The 20,312-nt window shown below is 41.0% G+C and overlaps 1 protein-coding gene across 1 annotated transcript in view; it reads left to right on the forward strand.

Moving 5' to 3' along the window:
* Positions 1 to 20,312, forward strand: part of pard3ba (par-3 family cell polarity regulator beta a) — a 261,589-nt gene that overhangs the window by 33,577 nt on the left and 207,700 nt on the right. The window contains 1 exon segment of the mRNA XM_051942372.1: positions 13,838 to 14,015. Within this exon segment, the coding sequence (XP_051798332.1) occupies positions 13,838 to 14,015 (178 nt within the window).

The following is a 20,312-nucleotide window of genomic DNA, read 5'->3' on the forward strand; positions in this document are numbered from 1 at the left end:
ACCTTTTTACCTTTTTGGCACCGCGCCTGAACAATAAGCCGTAAATAATGCAAGTCTGCGAAGTTTTCTCTTTCCTTTAAAACCCTAAACTAAAAGTCTTGTCATTGCTGTGTGTGGTAATTGATCTTTTACTGCCTAATATAGTTTTAAAAAGTATGCTAAGTGAAAAAACACTGTGTTATTTAATGCTCATAATATCCAATGTCCGGTGTCTTTGCAACGTGCACAGATTTGACATCATATCCAGGCTTTAATGTCAGTGAATTTGAGTAAGATACAGACTGTGCTTATCCAGAGATGATATTAATCCCGTGCCAATAGTGCATAACATCCACATAAATGCAGGACCCAAGGTTTCCCAGCTGAACATTATTATTAACCGCTGCTTCCTGGGAACTTGCTGTCATCTCACCATCACGGTTTGGTTCTCGTCAGAGCCACTCGGGTTCTTAGGCTGCCCGTTTTTCCTGCTTCCAACACCTCAACTTCAAGAACTGACTGTTCACTTGCTGCCTAGTATAACCCGCTGATTGACAGGTGCCACTTTAATGAGACCATCAGTGTTCTTCACTTCACCTGCCACCTGTGGATTTCGACTGATCGGTGTATGTTTCAGCATGTGCTATGATCCAGGATCCAGACACTAATAGTTTCATTACATTGATGATTTTTTGCTTGGTTTCTTTTTCTTTGATTGGATAGTCGACTATTCCCACTGTATACGTTGCACTGTATAAATCTGAACATAATAGTTGAAAAATGACACTTTTTAAAAATTCTTTTCTGCATTAGAAAGAGTTTTACACTTTGACTAAAGAACCTGTCGACCTTTAAAGCAGAGCAGCTTGAAGTGGCTCAGCTGGAAAATGCCGCCTAACCTTCATTCCGGCTTTCAGTAGCAGATTTCCAACAATATTTTCCGTAGAGTCCCATTGTGCTGAGTGTAATTTCTGCAGAGAGAAAGCCTGTCAGGATGTGTTGTGTCAGGAAGTAAATTAAAAAGGCGCTTTTCCTCCTGTGTGAAATAGTTTAATGTCTGGCTCCACATTTTGATTTTGAGGTTGGAAAAAATTCGAGACAGAGCTTAGAAAATACCGTACCCGGCACCACCATAAACTATCGCCTCTGAAATTGCAGCTGAGTGGAAACACTGGACAGGGGTTTCTGTTGTTCCGGTCTTCTGTTTTGCACACATTGCGAGATGAATGTGGGAACTGGGTCATGATTTGCAAAATTTGCATGAATTCAGACGGCAGACGGAGAAATTTACTTTGCCGCGTTAGATGAGTCTGTCAGAAGCATCAAAGAGGCATTTTGTTCAATGTGAAAGTACTAGCTGCCATTCGGATCCTCTGGCATCCCTTCAAACGGAAAGAAAGAAACATTTAGGAGTTAAAGCAGCGATGCCTCTGTGTGTGTATATGATTCATTATTTTAAGGTTGCTCTGACAGCTTCGATTATGTGATTCAGTTCCTGAGTGGGAGCGTCTCTTTAGCCTCTTTTGTGTCTTTTTTTTGTGGCTGCTTCTCTAATCTTACACACTGACTGTGTAGTGTGTGTGTGTGAAGGCTCACAGCCAGGTGTGTGTGTGCTTCTGAGAGGCAATCCTCCACATCTGGTACGTGCGCTGTATAGATTCGGGATTAGCCCCGCTCTCACCGGTGATGCAACCAATTTTCTACTTGTTTAAATAACACAGACCAAACATTCCTCCGATGGCTCCTTCGGTGCCCTGGAAATGTGTGTGTGTGTGTGTGTGTGTGTGTGTGTGTACTTTGAGTGTATACAATGAGCTCTTGAACTGGTTTTCGGTATACGTTCGAGTGCATAAGTGTATCTCTGCTCTGTGTAGGTGCATCCCTGTGTAATGCTGGGATTTAGTCAAAGGAAAACCTACACTCCAAACACTGAAAGAACAGCCGTATGCGATGTTTAGGACACATATCACTTGTTTGGTAATGTGCTTATGTAATCCTGTGAATTACTCGGAAAATATACCAATTTTACATTCAGATATTTCAGTTTTGACTGTTTCAGCTGTGGTAGCTCTTGGTGGTTGAATGTCATTTTAGGGCCACAGCCAGGGGTGAAAGTAAGCCAGAACGGTCCGGCAAAAGATCTGGTGGTGGTACGCCGCTCTTCCACCGGTATCTATGGGTACGCTGCCCGGCCTGCCTGCTATCCATAGATATCGACCGGAGTTCACTCAGCAGTACGTGAGTGCGCATGTGTGTCTACTTCCATAACACAGTGATTGTTATGGCCAGTAGCAGCCAATAGCAAATAGGTGCGCTTGATTTATTGCACTGGGGCGAGGAATAAATTACACCTGAAATTCCACACATTCTTGTGATTGGCTGAAAATCTTTCAACAGGATTTACAATGGTTAGCATCGACGGAATGGGGTGAAAGTAAGCCGGAACGGTCCGGAACTATTACTAAAAGTTCCTGCAAGAATTTAAAACTACTTTCACCCCTGGCCACAGCATCATCTTATTGTGAAACCTGCTGCTGTACTGCCACCATTGGAGACACTGAGATCATGTCATGTGTGTTTTGTACCTGCCTAATGTTACGTAAGGCTTCCTCGGGTCACCAAAACAGCTCAGGCGCCGGGACTCTTGCGGCAGATCCTTTGTTGGTTGTCGGTTGGAGCCTCCGTGAATCATGCTTATTCAGTTGAATCTCCCAAATACAAGTGAATTTAACTCCTTTTAGGCACATGGAAAGCAATATAATGTCAGGCACCTAAAGCATCAGTGTTTTCCTGCAGTTACGGAAGAAAATAAAACACTACTGTTCAAAAGTTTTACGTCACGTAGACAATTTCATGTGCTAGCATAACTGCACAAGGGTTTTTAATCATCAATGAGCCGATTAGCTAACACAATGTAGCATTAGAACACAGGAGTGATGGTTGCTGGAAATGTTCCTCTGTACCCCTATGGAGATACTCCATTAAACATTTCCAGCTTGAACAGTCATTTACCACATTAACAATGTCTACACTGGATTTCTGATTGATTTAATGCTTTTCGTTCAAATATAAGGACATTTCTAAGTGACTCCAAACTTTTAAACTGCGGTACATGTGTGTATTATCAACATAAAGGTTAAAATGGAAAGTTTCTGCATGAACATTGGGCTTCATGCTCAGGATGTATTGAGGTTTGCAACTCAGTATTTCCCCCATGACCCGCCATGTCTCATAATGCATCCACGCTCCTTCCCCTAAAGCTCTGTGTGCATCTAATTAATCTGACTTCTGCAATGAACTGAACACAACAGATTGATGCCAGCAGCAGTAAATGTATCTGAGATTAAACAACCAGCAACATCACTGCTTTTAATCCCTAAAACTCTCAGCAATTACAATTAGCTGCTAGTAGATTTAAAGGGACCGAATGACCGTCGCTGTGCCGCGCTTCTGATTGATTGCCATTCCTAACATGATGTCATGGATATCAAGAGGCATATTTCTGCTCGGCCGGGGTGAGACGTTTCACCCGTATGTACCTGCACGCCGTCAACATTCGTCACGCTTTTACAACCGTGGAGAAACCCGTTCTCCACACTTCCTGTTCTGGTCTTTGTTCAGTGGCGTCTAATTCATACATGGAGGGGAAAGTGCTGCTGCTGCTCCACTTTTAGGTATGTTCATACCTCAGCTGCTTGAAATTCAAAGAATGAGACACAACACCAGATGCACAAACGCACTGTAAGGAGCCATATGGAGGAATATGGTGTTTGGTTTTGACCGAAACGGCGTGATCACAAACGTTCATTTTCTGCAGTCAAGTCAAGACACCGAGAGTGGGAGGTTTATTCTGTGTGAGGCAGATTTTAGCACTTAAATAGCACATGTCTAAAATAGTCTTGATAAACCTGTACTTTAGTGATGAAAGTGTGTGTGTGTGTGTGTGTGTGTGTGAGAGATGATTGGGTTACCACACTACTGTCAGGATGCAGCGTGCTCCTTCTGAATTATGCATCTCCCGTTCAAAGAAAGAATGAAGAATAGCGTGAGAGAGAGAAAACAGAGAAGAGGGGGCAGTCGTAAGATAAATGACAGCGGCACAAAGGCATCTCAATAGACCTGCTACCACACACACACACACACATGCCACATGCGGAAACACACACGGCAGTGCTAGACAGCGATGAGAGAGGGGAAGAAAAATGGGTTGATTAGTAGCAGCGGATGGAATGGGGAAGTGTGCATGTTTGTTTGTGAGGTTGTGTGTGTGTGTGTGTGTGTGTGTGTGTGATGCTTATGAAAAGGTTAGAGGCTTGAGTGCTACTAGCATGCAGTAGCGTCCCACTAAAGCAAGGTGGCACTGTTCATCCTCTAACTGTGAAGTCATATATGTGTTGTGTTTTCTCTTAGTGGCATCCTGAAGAGTGTGTCTGCGTGTGTTCACGCTCCTCATGCTATCGTCTTCCCTTCAAGACGTGCTGCATTCCGCTAATTAATTCCTAGCAAGTGCATAAATTATTAAAATCACTCAACTGGTCCATCTGTGAGTTGCAACATGTAAACATCATCTACTGTGTACAGCAGCTGGGTAATTTCATCTCCTGGCTGCTATGAATTCAACAATAATAACTGTGATGTATGCATGCATCGCAGTTAAGGCGCAGCTTGTGTGAAGGAAGTTTCAGGAGTAGTAATCCTAGTAAGGTGTGAATTTACCGATCACGCTAAAAGAATCCTGTTTACATATCAACCCAACCTGTCTGAAACAGCACAAGCTGGTCGTGTTTCAGGCAGGTTGGGTTGATATGTAAATGTGGGGTTTTTGTGTCATAGTTGACATTTTTGACTAAAACGGGACACAAAACAATAAAACTGAGACAGCAAATGAGATAAACGAGACAGCAAATGACAAAATCGAGACAGAAAATGACAAAATTGAGGCACAAAATGGCATCAAGACAGAAAATGACAAAAACAAGGCACAAAATGACAAAAATAAGACATGAATTGACTAAAACGAGACACAAAACGACAAAAATGAGACATGAATTGACTAAAACGAGACACAAAACGACAAAAATGAGACATGAATTGACTAAAACGAGACAGAAAACGACAAAAATGAGACATGAATTGACTAAAACGAGACACAAAACAGCAAAAATGAGACATGAATTGACTAACATGAGACAGAAAATGACAAAAATGAGACACAAAATGACAAAATCGAGACAGAAAATGAAAAAACCAAGACAGAAAATGACAAAAATGAGGCACAAAATGGCATCAAGACAGAAAATGACAAGAACAAGGCACAAAATGACAAAAATGAGACACAAATTGACTAAAACGAGTCACAAAACAACAAAAATGAGACACGAAATGGCAAAAACGAGCCCGAAAGTTACAAAACCGAGGCACAAAACGGAAACAACAAGACACAAATGGTCATAGTCGAGGACAAAAACGAGACAGAAACGACAAAATCAAGACACAAAATGACAAAAAAAGGACAGAAAACAACAAAACCGAGACAGATAAAGACAAAAACGAGACAAGAAATGACAAAACTGATACACAAAATGCGGAGTAGGTCATGTGATTTGGAACTGACACACTTCCTTGAGAGGCTTTTTTGTAATGGGGAACTTAGTTGAAAGTGATTTTGTAAGTTTTTAACTGTAGGTTCATGGCATTTTAGTATAAATGTTCCAACCAAACCTGCTTTGATATGAACACACGAACATACTTGCTGCATCTTCATTCTGAAAAATATTGATCTGGTCAGGGGGAATTCTGTTTTTGCATATCCCAGCTTGTTAGAAAGCCGGGGTCAGAGCACAGGGTCAGCCGCCCCTCCAGCAGATAGGGTTCAGGGCCTTGCTCAAGGGCCCAGCAGTGGCAGTGCTGGTGCTTGAACCCCTGACCTTCTGAACCACTGATCCACTACCACCCCCTCCTCAACATTCTCTGAATACTGGAGCTTGACTGGATTTCTGGGGCTGACGCTCACACCCATTATATAGAGGAACAAAATCCCCATATCGATGCATTGGCGGATGTTCTTTGCATATGAACTGCGAGCCACAGCGTGAAAACCGCTTTTTAGGGAGTTTTTTTTAGGGATGCAGCAGGTTGGATTGCCCTGCTGTGGGAGAGTGTTGAGAATGGAGACAAAAAATGACAAAAAAAAGAAACAAAATGACTAAAACGAGAAACAGAACGACAAAAACGCAAAGACAAATGACAAGAATCGGGTAAAAAAATGGCAAAAAATATGACAAAATATCACAAAAATGAGATACAAGAACAACAAACAATCCAGTGTTTTACTTTATGATCAGAACAACTTGTCAAGATTTAGAAATAATTTTAAATTTATGTCTTCTGTGGAATTTTTACCCTTTACAAAGTCGTCCTATGGGCTGTATTTGACCCCCTGGAGGGCCTGTTTTGGTCCACGGGCCGCATGTTTGACACCCCTGTGCTAGGTCAAAGTAGAGAGATGACATAATCTGAGGAAAGTATAATAAAACATGAATCAATTCAAATAATAATGATGTGTTGATGTAATGTAGAATATTTGTGGGCGGATGCATGCTTGCCTTTCTTTTCATTTAAAATGCTTTGTCTGCCCCAGGCCACATATATTGCAACATTTTCTAACTCTGCGCTCGGGGCAGTGCACATTGGCAAGAATACACACAATGCTTATCTCTCCATGCTTCTCGCGTGCTATTATATATGGCTTTCATGTATGTCATGGTAATCGCTTTGGGTCTGCACAGTCCTCCCAAACAGTCTGGTCACGTTGCACACTGTGTCATGATTTACAGCAGATCATAACGTGACGATATAAAGGGCTCAGCTATTTGTATTTGGCATGGGCGTCGGTGTGTGTGTGTGTGTGTGTGTGTGTTTGTGAGTGCACGTTATGGAAATGAGGCAAAGGGGTCCCATTATTCAGCAGTAGTTGACATGCAGCCTCCCCAGGTCCATATCAATATCCCCCCACGGAAGCAGCAGGAGAAATAGGGCGATTTGTTTCCTTGAATGCTAATCGCAGTCAGGAAGGACGGGCAGAAATGCTGCGTGTTATGTAAACACACTGTGAAGCGTGCAGGGTTTGTTTTATTCTTCATGCCGGGGCAGAGGGTCCTCCAAGAGAGCGTGTTGGTACTGCTTTTGAAAAGCAGAATTTCAAACCGCCGTGTGTTTTTAAAAGCTAAGCGTTTCCCAAGTTTCTTTTCTCGGCGTTTTTCAATGTTAATGTGCTCTGTTTTGGAAGGAAGAGCTGCCTGATAGCTTGATCCCACAAATGCTTGTATGGTAATAGAAGAAGCAAAACTTTTCCATAGTAATGGCAGGAAAAGACACGATTAAAGACGCAGATCACCCAAACCAACAAACAGATTTCTCAGGTATCTCTGGTGGTATTTAGCCAAACGGATTCAGATGTTTTTCATTCAGGTTTTGTGCCAGACAGTCCGATAGCTGCCCCATTTCTGAAAGAAATTAAAGCTGTGTTTACTATGGACAATGCACTGACTTCAGTCTGAATAGTTTCCTTGGAAAAACAAGTTTGGACCGTCTGCTGCTTGAGTTAATGTTCGATGAGACTAAAATACCTAGTTGCCTCCATCCATCCATCCATCCATCCATCCATCTATCCATCTCTCCATCTATCTATCCATCCATCCATCTATCCATCTGTCATCTATCGATCCATCTATCTATCTCTCCATCCATCCATCCATCCTTCCATCATCCATCCACCCATCCATCTATCATCTATCCATCCATCCATCCATCCATCATCTATCCATCTATCTGTCCATCCATCCATCTGTCCATCCATCCATTCATCCATCCATCCATTCATCCATCCATCTATCCATCTGTCATCTATCGATCCATCTATCTCTCCATCCATCCATCCATCCATCCATCCATCCATCCATCCATCCATCCATCCATCCATCCATCCATCCATCCATCTATGGGTATTTTACCACCAGATATCTGCTCTTCTAAAGATAATCCCATCATCCTCCGGTGTAGTTTGGGTCCGACACAAGCTAACGAATACTAAAATACCGTTGTAAATATGGTAAACATTACAGCTGCTTAGCATCAACATGTTTGCCTTTTAATGGTGAGCCTGTAAATGCGCTGTTTTTAGCCTTTTGCGCAGACATACCACTGTGGCTCAACTGGACTATTAAGCACCTCAGCCTTCATTTTATCGAGGTGTTTGGAGAAATCTGGAAACCAAAATTATGTGAATGGCAAACTGTAAGGGAGAAAATCCACTGTTGATGGTGGGAGTGACCCTTTAAGCATTTTAAAACAATACATCTTGCAAAGGGTCTGTAATGTTTTTGGAATTCCATGAAGCTGCATCGACTCCTTTGGGTTCTTTCAGAAAGATTTGCTCATGTGATAGAAGCAGTGCTGCCATCAGCGTTTTAATACGCTGGCAGACTTTCTCACCTCAGTTTAACCCTTGTCAGCACCCGTCATCTGTCTTGGCACTCCGTTAGTCGGCATGGGTCTGGTTTCATTTAACAATCGCCAGTTTAATTTTCCATTCCGTAAATTAGGCTTTTTATTTGTCAGATCTTTGGCTGGGAAGATTCTGGCCTCATTTCAATGGGAACACTTGAAACGAGGCATAAAAGCGGAGACTCTTGAGTGGATGATTGGCAAAGTTAAAGGTTATGGCTGGCGACGCTTGCGATCAATGCAAAGTCCTCATCAAGACTCAAACACGGCACTTCAAAAGGTCAATTTTTCTATACTTGTTCCAAACGAAGCGATACATGATTCATTTTGTTGCTACTTTTGTGTTTGATTGAGTGATGAGCAGACGCAGCGGGGCGGCCTTCATCAGCACCGCTCCCCGCCTGTGTCAGCCGTAAAAAATAAACTCCCGAAAAGCAAATCATCATCAGCGGCCCCTCCACACATTAAAAGGAAGTTGTTATTGTTGTCGGGAGCGAATAAATCATCCTCGAGGGTAGCTCATCACCGCCTTTTCTGCGGCGTGCGCGCGCAACGTTGCATTACGCTCCGAGACTTCTGCTTTGATTGATGCCGTCAGCGAGTTCGGAGAAAGAGACGGCAGGGAAGGAGATAAGGAGAGGAAGAGGAAAGCAGATAAAGAAGACAGAAAGAGCTCGAGAAGCATCCATCAAGCGCCGCAATCAGATTGTTTTCCCGGCGCTCGGTCTTTTCTTTTCTCCCTTCTTTTGCATCTGAAAGCCCCCTCAGTTCCTCGTCTTCTCCTTCTGAATACAGCTGACGAATCTCCTTTGCATGGCCAGGTGTCATGATCATAAAGTCAAATAGCAGACTGGTCATGGTTCTTTTGTGTCTTGTTTTTGTCTGATTTTTCTTGTTTTTGTCTGATTTTTGTCGTTTGTCTCATGTTTTTGTTGTTTGTTTCATTTTTTGTCAGATTTTTGTCATTTTTCTCGTGTTTTTGTTGTTTTTTTTCCTTTTTGTCTCGCTTGTATTTTTTTGTCATTTTGTTACTTTTTTGTCTTGTTTGTGTCCATTTTTTGTTGCTTTGTAACTTTTTTGTCAATTTTTTTGTCTTTTTGTTTCTTTTCGTGTTGTCTCATTTATTTGTCTCTTTGTGTCATTTTTCTGTCAGATTTTTTAAAAAATTTTTTTCTTATTTTTATCGTTTTGTCTTATTTTTGTTGTCTTGTGTTTTTGCCATTTAGTGTCTCATTTTTGTTGTTTTTTTGTCTTTTTTTCGACTGATATTTGTCGTTTGTCTCATGTTTTTGTCGTTTTGTGTCCTTTTTGTCCCGATTGTGTTTTTCTGTCAATTTTTGTCATTTTGTTCTTTTTTTGTCTTGTTTGTGTCCATTTTTTGTTGCTTTGTAACTTTTTGTCTAATTTTTCGTCTTTTCACGTTGTCTCATTTATTTGTCGTTTTCTGTCTCATATTTGAAATATTTTGTCTTATTTTTGTCTTATTTTTGTCGCTTTGTCTGTTTTTTGTGGTTTGTCTTATGTTTTTGCCGCTTTGTGTCTCATTTTTGTTATTTTTGTCTTTTTTGGTCAGATTTTTTCCTCATGTTTCTGTCATTTTGTGTTTCCTTTTTGTCAAGCTTTTGGTTTTTTTTTTGTCAATTTTTGTGTCATTTTGTTCCTTTTTTCTCATGTTTTGTCTTGGTTTGTTTTGTGCGGTTTGTCTTGTTTTTGTCGTCTTGTGTTTCGTTTTTGTCTTCCTTGTGTTTTTTTGTCTTATTTTTGTCATTTTGTGTTTTGCTTCCTTCGCTGTTTTGTGTATCGTTTGCGTCGTTTTGTGCTTATTTTATTTTTTGTCTTGTTTTTGTTCGTTGTTGTTTTGTCATTTTAGTCTCATTTGTGCCATTTGGGTAATTTTTTTTGTCTCGTTTGTCCGTTTTTTGTTGCTTTGTAACTTTTATGTCTAATTTTTTGTCTCTGTTTTTGTTTTGTTTCACGTTGATGCGTCTTTGTGTCTCGCTTTTGTAACATTTTGTCTTTTCTTGTCTGATTTTTGTCATTTTCATCATAAAGTAAAATGCTAGTTTGGTCATTGTTCTTTTGTCATTTTGTGGCTCGTTTTTGTCATAGTTTATCTTGTTTTTGTTGTTATTTTGTCTGATTTTTGTTGTTTGTGTCATTTTGCTCCCCGTTTTTGTCGTTCTGAGTACAGCTGACAAATCTTTGCGTGGCCAGGCGTCATGAGGATATTGAATCATGGGAGGTGGAGGTGAGAGGCGGATGATAAACATCTTTTCCACTTCCTGGCTTATTGTTCACACACACACACACTCAGCCTCTGTTGTTGTTAATTGACGTCTCCAGCTCGTCCGTTGTTTTATTTCCATCCCTCGTTCCTTTGCGGTTATTGCTTTTCATTAAGTGGTCATTTCCTTCGCCGGCGCCGTCTAATGAGAGCGTCACGCCGCCACGCGTCCATTTATCAAACCACATAGCTGCACACATCCACAACGTGTTTCCCCTCCGTCTATCTGCCATCGTGTCCCCGTCTCAATTAGGGCTGTTTGTCGTCCTCCTGCCCTCCATCCCCTGCTCGTTCGGCCGCCCCTGCCTCATCGTGGCAGCCGTGTCATTGTGTTTGACAGCTTCTCATTCTCACGTCAGGTCTCATTTGACTGCTAATTTCATACGTAAACACCTCGCCTCGCCTCTCCGAGCGTCTCAGCCGGCCTTTCTGCGACAAACGCCGGTCAGAGTCTCTGAAGAGAAAGCTGCTGAAGAGGGATCTGCTGCGTGTTATGCACTGTAAGAGGTTTGAGAGTGAATGAGCTGTGAATCCAACACTCACACACACACACACACACACACACACACAGTCAGACACCTGCACACTTGGCAGAATGAAGCAGGCTGCATCCCCACTGCTGGCAAGATAAATCACATGAAAGCCTCGCTGTGGAGGAGCTATCCAACCTGGCTGCATGTTTCCACCTCGTTCATACGCTGCCATGTTTGACTTTAGAAACATTTTAGATCAGGGGAGTCAAACATGCGGCCTGCGGTCCTAAACCGGCCCTCCAGACGGTCCAATCTGGCCTGCAGGACGACTTTGTGAAGTTTAGAAATTACAGAGAGGACATGAACTGCAGATTGTGCATTAGTAAATCCTTAAATTTAAACACTTAAAGTACGGCGGCCCGCGGGCGGGCCGTTTTTTTATCGGTATACGCTTTTTTTAAAATAGAAGGACACTGCAAACACGATTATACAAACACTATACACACATAGAAAGCTGAGATTCTCATGAATCCGCCGGTATAAACCACTTTCAGATGTGATTACCACAGCGGGTAATATAAACACATTTATCCAACAAACAACAAGTCAAGTAAACGTGCACAGCTCACCTGTCGACGCAGTTTGGACGCTCGTTTCTGGTCATAAAAGAAGATAATCCACAAAAACCGGCCAGAACCCAAGCTTAGCCATCCAGAGGAAACAATCCAGTATAATACTTTGGCCAAAACATGTCTCGAAATAGGTAAAAAATCCAGAAAACGATCGGCTCCGTGCGCGTGCACGCGGCGCGTGGTGGCGCTGTGCGTTTCATATTCACTGCATCTTTCTATTATAACTTTATCATACACGGTCCTATTTTCTTTGTTCGCGATTCAAAATGGATACTGGAGGCTTCTCGACCGCTTCAAACCGAACTTCAACCAATCAGGTGACTCGTTTCCGCCTACTTCGGCGATTTAGCCAACCATGGCCGAGTCTGACAGATATCGATTACATCACTTGATTGACTTGTTTCTCAGCAAATCACGCCGGAGGAAACGTTAGATTGACAGGCCTGGTAGCCAATGAGCTTGCTGAATGGCTTGCCTATAAATCCCGCCTCTGCCAGCGGCTTTATATGATATTTCATTCGTGAGCTCCGGGCTCCACCTGCTGTTTCTCTGTATTCCTCTCAATCTGTGTGTGTGATCGACACTGAAGCCTATCTGAAGTGATTTTTTGAGTTCTTTATGAGTTTTTGGAATGAAAATGAAGTGGAAAATGGAGTGAAAAGGAATTTATACCATTCTGTAGAGAGTGTGCACAGTGTATAAAGAGTGTATCCAACATTGACAGGGGCGGAGCATATCAGTACAAATACATGTGTGAAACACTCATTTCTTGTAGTATTGCTCTGAAATTTTGACCTGAACTATGTAAGACCCCAGGCTTTTGCAATATTGTGTTTTCAAGCTGTTGCAGTGCTGCCACACTGATTTTCAGGCGTTTTATTAGGGAAAAAATGTAGGCGAGAAAAAAAATTCATCCTAATTCAGTGTGTTCCAACATACATAACTCTGTGCCAGTAGCACCTAGAGTAATTCTGACTGCACTGGGTGAAAATTCAGGTTGTCAGCTTTCAAATGAGACCCCAACCATGCATGTACTCCAAACAGTTCAAGAACAGCATTCAATTTACTTTCTGTAAATCTCAGTAGAAATTTCGGGCGGAAATTGCCCAGACCTTAAAGGGGGAACGACTTTGAGATCCTGACAGGTTGTTTTGATCATAAAGTGAAATACTCGATTGTTCTTTTGTCTCTTTGTGTCTCATTTTTGTAATATTTTGCCTTTTTTTTGTCTTTTTTTGTCTTTTTTTCTGATTTTTGTCGTTTTTCTCGTGTTTTTGTCATTTTGTTTCTCGTTTGTGTTTCCTTCTTTGTCAATTTTGTCTGGTTTGTGTCCATTTTTTTGTTGCTTTGTAACTTTTTGGTCTAACTTTTTTTCTCTTTCTGTTTTGTTTCGTGTCATTTGTCTGATGTTTTTGTCATTTTGTGTTTTACTTTACTTGCTGTTTTGTCTGTCGTTTGTGTTTTTTTGCGTTATTTTTGTTGCTTTGTTTCTCACTTTTGTCATTTTTGGTCTCGTTTGGGGCATCTTTGTAATTTTTTGTCGGGTTTATGTCGTACGTTCATTGTTTTTTTTTCGCTTTTTTGTTTTCTTTCATGTCGTTTGTCTCATTTTTGTCATTTTGAGTCTCATTTTTGTAATATTTTTTTCTTTTTTTATGTCTGACTTCTGTCATTTTGATCATAATGTTGCTTAAATTTAATTCATTTTTCTTCAGAAATTTCATATCGTTCATAATTCTTTGTAAAAAGATAATTCCTTAACTGTGAACATGTTTAGAACGCACTTTTTTTTTGCACTAAAACAAAGGAAAAAATGTGGAGTTGTGGTTTTTTGTAAACTATTCTGCTGTGATTTTATTGGACACTTGAGATGAATGTGGCTCCTGAACTAAGATGAATTTGACACCCCTGTTTTACGTGTTTAATCTTGTGGACACAGTTTTAACGTTTTGTGTCTCTTCCAGCTGGTGGCAGTGTTTCATGAAGTCCAGCCCGAGAGGATGGACAGTCCAAGAGAGAGCATGTCCAACGGCTACTCCAGCGCCGCCCCGAGTCCAGAGCCCCTCCACTACTACTCCCACCTCGAGTACCAGGAGCCGGGCAGAGGAGAGATCGAAGTCAACGAAGCCATCCTCAAAGCCAGTACGTCAAATCTGCTACAAATGTTTCACTTACCTCCCAGTCAGAGCAGATTGGAAAATATCAGAATGTAATATTCAAGGAAAGGAGAAATATTCAGCACAGATGTTCTGCGAAAATGTCAGAACACCTGAGAAGCTAAAACCGCCCTTAATCAACACTTTCATTTCATCTTTTGTGCATGTGAGAAAGTGGCAGAAACAGACTCAGAAAGCACATTTATGGCAGAGATGTGAGCTGAACATACCGCTAAGACAGATGTGGTGTCGACGCTGTTTTCTCTCCTTCTGACCTCGCTTCTTTTCTTAGTTTGCTCTCTTTATCGCACAGCCTGAGAGCCACCAACGCGACAGTTTGGTGTTATTTTTTCACATTTTGTCTGTTCAGGATTGAAGAGTTTAACCAAAATGGGATTGGAAATAGCTAATTTTCACATCTGACAAAGAGCCGTCTCTGTCCTGCTCCTGCTAGCACCTCCTATTTGACCATGAAATTACATTTTAGCACGGGAAGTCTATTAAGACCGAGCGACATGACGAATGTGATATTAAAAAGACCCGTGCTGCTCCGTGATTTTGACTCTGTCACGTATTTATTGTTCCGAGCTTCCCTCCGGGCGGCATTAAGGTGATGGAAATTCTCCAGTTCTGATGAATAATGCTTGACTTATTATGTTGCTGTCATTTTTTTTTATAGTCTCACAAAACCAGAGTGTCACCATTAATGACTACTTTCACTGTCGATTAATCCGTCAAGTGTTTTCTCAATTAATTGATTAGTTGTTGATCTACAAAATGTTGTCAGCAGATGTTGGAAACCCAAACATGTTTAGTTTACTGTCATTAGTATGTAAGCAAATGACAAAATATTTAATTGAAATAACTTAAAAAACGACTCAAACTGATGAACTGATCATCAAAGCAGTTGGTGATTTATTTACTAGTTGAAATTAATGTAAAATTGTCCTTTCTGATTTGATTTGTGGTCTAATTATTTAAAGTCACCTTTTAATCTTCGCTACGTAGATTTAAAACGTGTGACGCATCATCGCTACTTGAAATACCATCAAAAATGTGACTTTTACATGAAGAGGATGCCATGAATTTTTAAAATCACACACGACAATTAAAATCCCTGATCAGACATGCTGCAATCTGTCATATTTGCTGCTAAGTGCGTTGTGCAAAATCACAATTTTTTTATCTGAAATATTTTTGTTTATTTTATTTATTTTTTATTTTTATTTATTTTTTATTTATTTTATTTTTAGTTATTTATTTTTATTTATTTATTGTTAATTTATTGTTAATTCTTCATCCCCGCTTCTACACTCTTCTGCAGATTCTGACTGTGACTCAAACTCATGCTGTACTTCCCGTCGAGCACTCAAATAAGCTGCTAAAACTTTCATTTCTGTTTGATTTGACTGACACGAGCCGTTTTTATACAAGACATAATTGATTCTTAACCAGGGCAGAGAAGACGGTGATGAATCAGTCGGTTAAAAATGAGAAAATGTTGACCCTAATCAGAGTTGACAGCTAACTTAGTTGACTAACGGTTCAAAATAGGACTGTTTTGATACTAGATTTTCAGCACACACGATCATCGTAGCCAAAAGAATTCATAAAAGGCATATTATTACACTAAAAAATTCACCTTTAACTCAATATATGAGTGTATGGAAGTACAGAGATTCAGTAAGTTACCCAAATGTCATGGACTATTTCCAATATTGTTATATTTGTTAAATGTTGTTGCCTTGTCTGAAAAAACGTCCAAAAATTCAGAAAAAAAATCCCGAAATTTCTAAAAATTTGCAAAATCTTCAGGAAGAAAATTCCTGAGAAGTTTCCCTCAAAAGTTTTATTTTTTTTAATAAAAAAAATCCCCAAATTTGAAAATTTGACGGCGAAATTCAGTGGATTTTGTTCTTAAACATTTTTTTATTTGTTTTTTTTCCAGCAAAAAATGTTCAAAAAAAATCCTAAAAAAATTTGAAAATGTGGAAGTTTTCACTGTGAACATTTTTTTTTTTCCACCATTTTTAAAACTTTAAACAGGTCAATTTGACTCTAAGGACGACAAGAGGGTTAATTGCTGACATGATAGCAATAGCTAATCAATCAATACAACATTGTTACACCTTTTGTTTCAGATATGATCAGAGTGATGTTATGAAATGTCACTTTGAGGATGTGTGAATTTCTGAAACCTGATTTCAAACATGTCTGCTCACCAATCTGAGAAGGAGGCTGCTGCAAACATTCCTTTTTTAATATGCAAATCTGTTGTACAGCGGTGCTCATTTTTCTTCTCTTTTTAAAACCTCCTCCACAAGTGTTTTCTCAATAATGGCATTTCATTCAGTCCTGCCTCTCCTTGAGTTCTGTCCTCATTTGCATTCACATTTTTCGTGTTTAGTTGTTGCTTTTATGCGGAGTCATTCGGCTATGAACGCAGCAGTGGAGAGATTTAAATTCCCACAGACTTTTCCTCTGATCTGTCCTGCTCTTGTTGTGTACAGAGTTAATGCTTCAGGAGAGTTTCTGAAAACAGATGGGAGGGACTGCTATAATAAACCTTCCTTCCAAGGCTGTTAGAAGTTCAGCGACTCCATCAAGCTGGATTGATGCGAGTGATTGGCGGCGCTCATCCCCTAGTCGCCTCGCATATATAGTTCATAACGTCGCCTGTTTCTGATGCACTCTTCAGTTTGGAATGGGGTGACGATGACAGATGAGTGTGTGTGAAGTGTAGCTGATGGTGTAGAAAGTTGTTGAATGTGCGGGGAGTGTCGTCTTTACTTTCTACCCCATGGTACGTGTCCTTGTAGCGAGATAATGTGGAAGTTACTGGGTCACGGCGCATCTGCAGAGGGAAACATCATAACAAGAGTATTCAGTCTGAAGCCTGAGGGAGCCTCTGGGGAAATATCTGCTCTGTCTGGGCGACAGTCAGTTCTGGCTATAGATACATTCACTGTAAGTAATCTGGAGCCTGATTTTTGTCTCTACATGTCATTCTTTTCCATTGCTGTGCCTTGGATTGATTATTTTTTTTGAAGAGAACAAGAGAAAGAGCAAGATTAGAGCCGGGATGTAATTCAGTACGGGCCTGTCTAATCGCTGGGTCACCCTACAGCTCTCTTTCATTGTCTTCTCTCCATCTGTTTAGCATAGAAGAACAGCGTGACACCCCCACATGCATACACAACTGCCCTCTCCCTGTGCCCACTTTCACCCCGTGCCCCGTCATCTGCCTCCTCTCCGCTCACCCCTGTCCTCTCTACTCCACTATTCAGCTTCAGCCACCTGCCGTCCAGCTCAGCACCCGGGGCTCTAGACCTTGACCCCCCCAGGAATCCATCTCTACCCCCGCCGCTGCTCCTCCTGTCTCTGCATGGCTTCCACCTCTAACTAGATTAGCGCTGTAGCCTGTTAGCATGCCCAGGGTCCAGCCAAGCGTGAGCGGACTAATTCCAGTCCCCCTCCCTGTTGGCCTGTTCCGCCCCGTCTTTAACCCAGTGGGACCTCTTCCCCATCCCACCCCCCAACCTGCTCTGCAGCCCCGTCGGACCTTGACTAACTCAGTTAGGATGTGACCCCGTGACGCCCCTCGTATAGAGCCAGACTGATGCAATAAAGGCCGCTTTTGTCATCTGGTCGTGCACAAGTGGACGCACACACGACGACAAAAGACTCAGCATGCAAGTTAAACAACCAATCACACCCAACGTGATCATCCATCCACTGCTGGGTGTGTTTTTGTTTCCACCTTTGCGGTAAGAAGTTATTATCTGGGTGTTATGTATGTGAACTCTTTCCATTAACATCATTTGGTAGATTGTCAGATTTTTGTAGCTTCCTCACAGCTGTTTTCTATTGATTAGCGTTCATGCAAGCTTTCAAAATGATCCTTATAAACTGATTGACCCTTTCTCTTCTCGTTCAATCCAGAGCATACAGATGTTGGACACATACTGCAGAAATCAATGCGACTTTGAAATGATGGCACTTTCTCTAAAGTCCATCAAAGATACACATCCATCATCTCTTAGAAATCATGAAACAAGACGCTCCACTTGGACTGTGACGAGCACCAAATAACAGCTTCACATGTTGTTTGTTGTCTGTGCTGCAGATTCTCCGAAATGTAAAGAAGTATTGGGGGAGGAAAGAGGTGACTCACTTTCTCTGCGATAACCTTATTCTCCCAAAGCATTCTGGGAATTACTAGTAGTGGCTATTCTTCACCAAACTGGTTGCACAGGAAGAAATCTGTGTGTTATCTCCAGATTAACTCAATCAGCCACATTGCATCGCTCTACCTTCTTGCTTTAGTCGCCTAAATGAATCATAAACAAACACAAAAAGCCAGTATGTGCAGGATATTAAATAATTTGAACTAGTTTATTATATACTGAAATGATAACATGGATGTGATTTCTGAAACTGAAAGTACAGGGGGTCCTCGGTTTACGACGTCCTCAACCTACAGCGTTTCGTTGGGAGTGGTTACGTCGAACTAGTTGGCGAGCAGAGCGGACGAATACGTTGTCATGCGGCGGTATAAGACGGCTTTGTTTACATTCTCTAGTTGTACACAACCTTGGATCGTGCTACATTCACTCACTTTTTGTCCTTCATTATGGCTCCCAAGCGCAAGTCAGACTCTTCTGATGGCAAAGAAAACAGTGATGGTAAAAAGCTGCAGCTGTCCAACTAGTTAAACTTGTGCTTGCGAAATGAATCGTGAGTCATAGTAAACTTGACTTCTTTACTGTGGCTCTTGATTCACATTACATACAGAGTGAAAACTGCAACAAAAACAGACTAAAGCAACATAAATGCATACAACTTAACCAGTAAGTCCAAAAATTAAGTTAATTACTTATGACTCTGTGGCGTTTACAAAGTAGAGAGTTGTGCATCCAGAAAAGCACGTACGTGTGTAAAGCTAAGCATCAAAATAGTGGACAGGAAGTGACGACTGTCGACTTCCAAATAAAGGCTTTTTCAAAATAAAAGTACATTGATAATTCTGCCTCAAAGGCAACACACCATAGAAGTGAAATTAGATTTAATAAAACGCTCAGAACAGGACGAAACACCGACGAACATTGATGATATTATTAGATGAAGTTACAAAAGCAGTGGAACGTATCCTCTTATCTTCTTGTGAAATGACTCATACATGCATGAAAGTCATTGGTACTCATGTCTTTTATGAAGAACTGATCAATATCGTAATCCACGAAACGGCTTTGTTCACATTTTCCCCGGAGTTTCAACTTAAAGCGAAAATCGATCAACCTGTAGGAACGGAATTTCAACATAAGTCGAAGACCCCCTGAATCGTAGAACTCTATCAGTTGGTGATGCCAGTGCAAGAACTATTGAGCTGACTGTTTTATAGATAATCTGCCATGTTGGTTGATGTTTTCACTCGGCCTTTTAGCCATTCATTTTAAGAAAGCACACCCATTCTGATGACTTTATTGACATGGTGTTAAATGAGTTTGGAGCTGCCTCAGGTAAATATGTTAGAACTAGCAGTCTTTATTAGGTTGGATGAGTTCAAAGTTGTAAAAAAATGTGGGGATCTTAATGGGTAATCTGTTCCTGCCGCTGCCAGAAGCAACGGATTAATCCTGAAAGACTGATGGAGCAATTTCCTCATAATGATAGTAACATCAGCAATTGTCCAACCAATGAAAACTCAGTTGAAGGAGAGCATTTCGACTGTACAGTTACAGCCCTCCAACCGTGTTCTTTAGAAATTGAAATAATAAAAATGATTGCAGTGGAAACATATCCACGAAGATGACTTTTTTCCTCTATCAGTATATTTTGTGACGCGCTGAGGCCCATCATCATGTCCCACCAATACAACTCTGTCATCCCTGGTAACACTGGCATGATGATGACATTTCTAAGTAGCCTAACCTCTCCACCAAAGGACAGTTAATGGCATGTCACGCTAAGAAATGTAGATTATGTCATAAGCCTTTAAATCATGGGTGTGGAGACTGAGCAAATAGTCGAGGGTTTAAACTAGATTAGATAAAGAAAATACAGCCTGGCCGGTTGTTCTATATGTAAACACTTGAGTTATTGTAGTCTTAAGAAAAATTAACATTACCTGATGGGTTTTTTACTTCTTGACATGTTCAGAGAAAGAGTCAAAGTTAATGGATGTGGAGAGACGAGCAGCTGTGAGATCATAAGATGTGTGACATCCGCCCAGACATTAACCCATTTATCAACAAATCATGTAAACTAGGGGGGAAATGAGGTT

The sequence above is a fragment of the Acanthochromis polyacanthus genome, chromosome 22 (genome assembly GCF_021347895.1).
Source record: "Acanthochromis polyacanthus isolate Apoly-LR-REF ecotype Palm Island chromosome 22, KAUST_Apoly_ChrSc, whole genome shotgun sequence".
In the NCBI taxonomy this organism is placed as follows: Eukaryota; Metazoa; Chordata; class Actinopteri; family Pomacentridae; genus Acanthochromis; species Acanthochromis polyacanthus.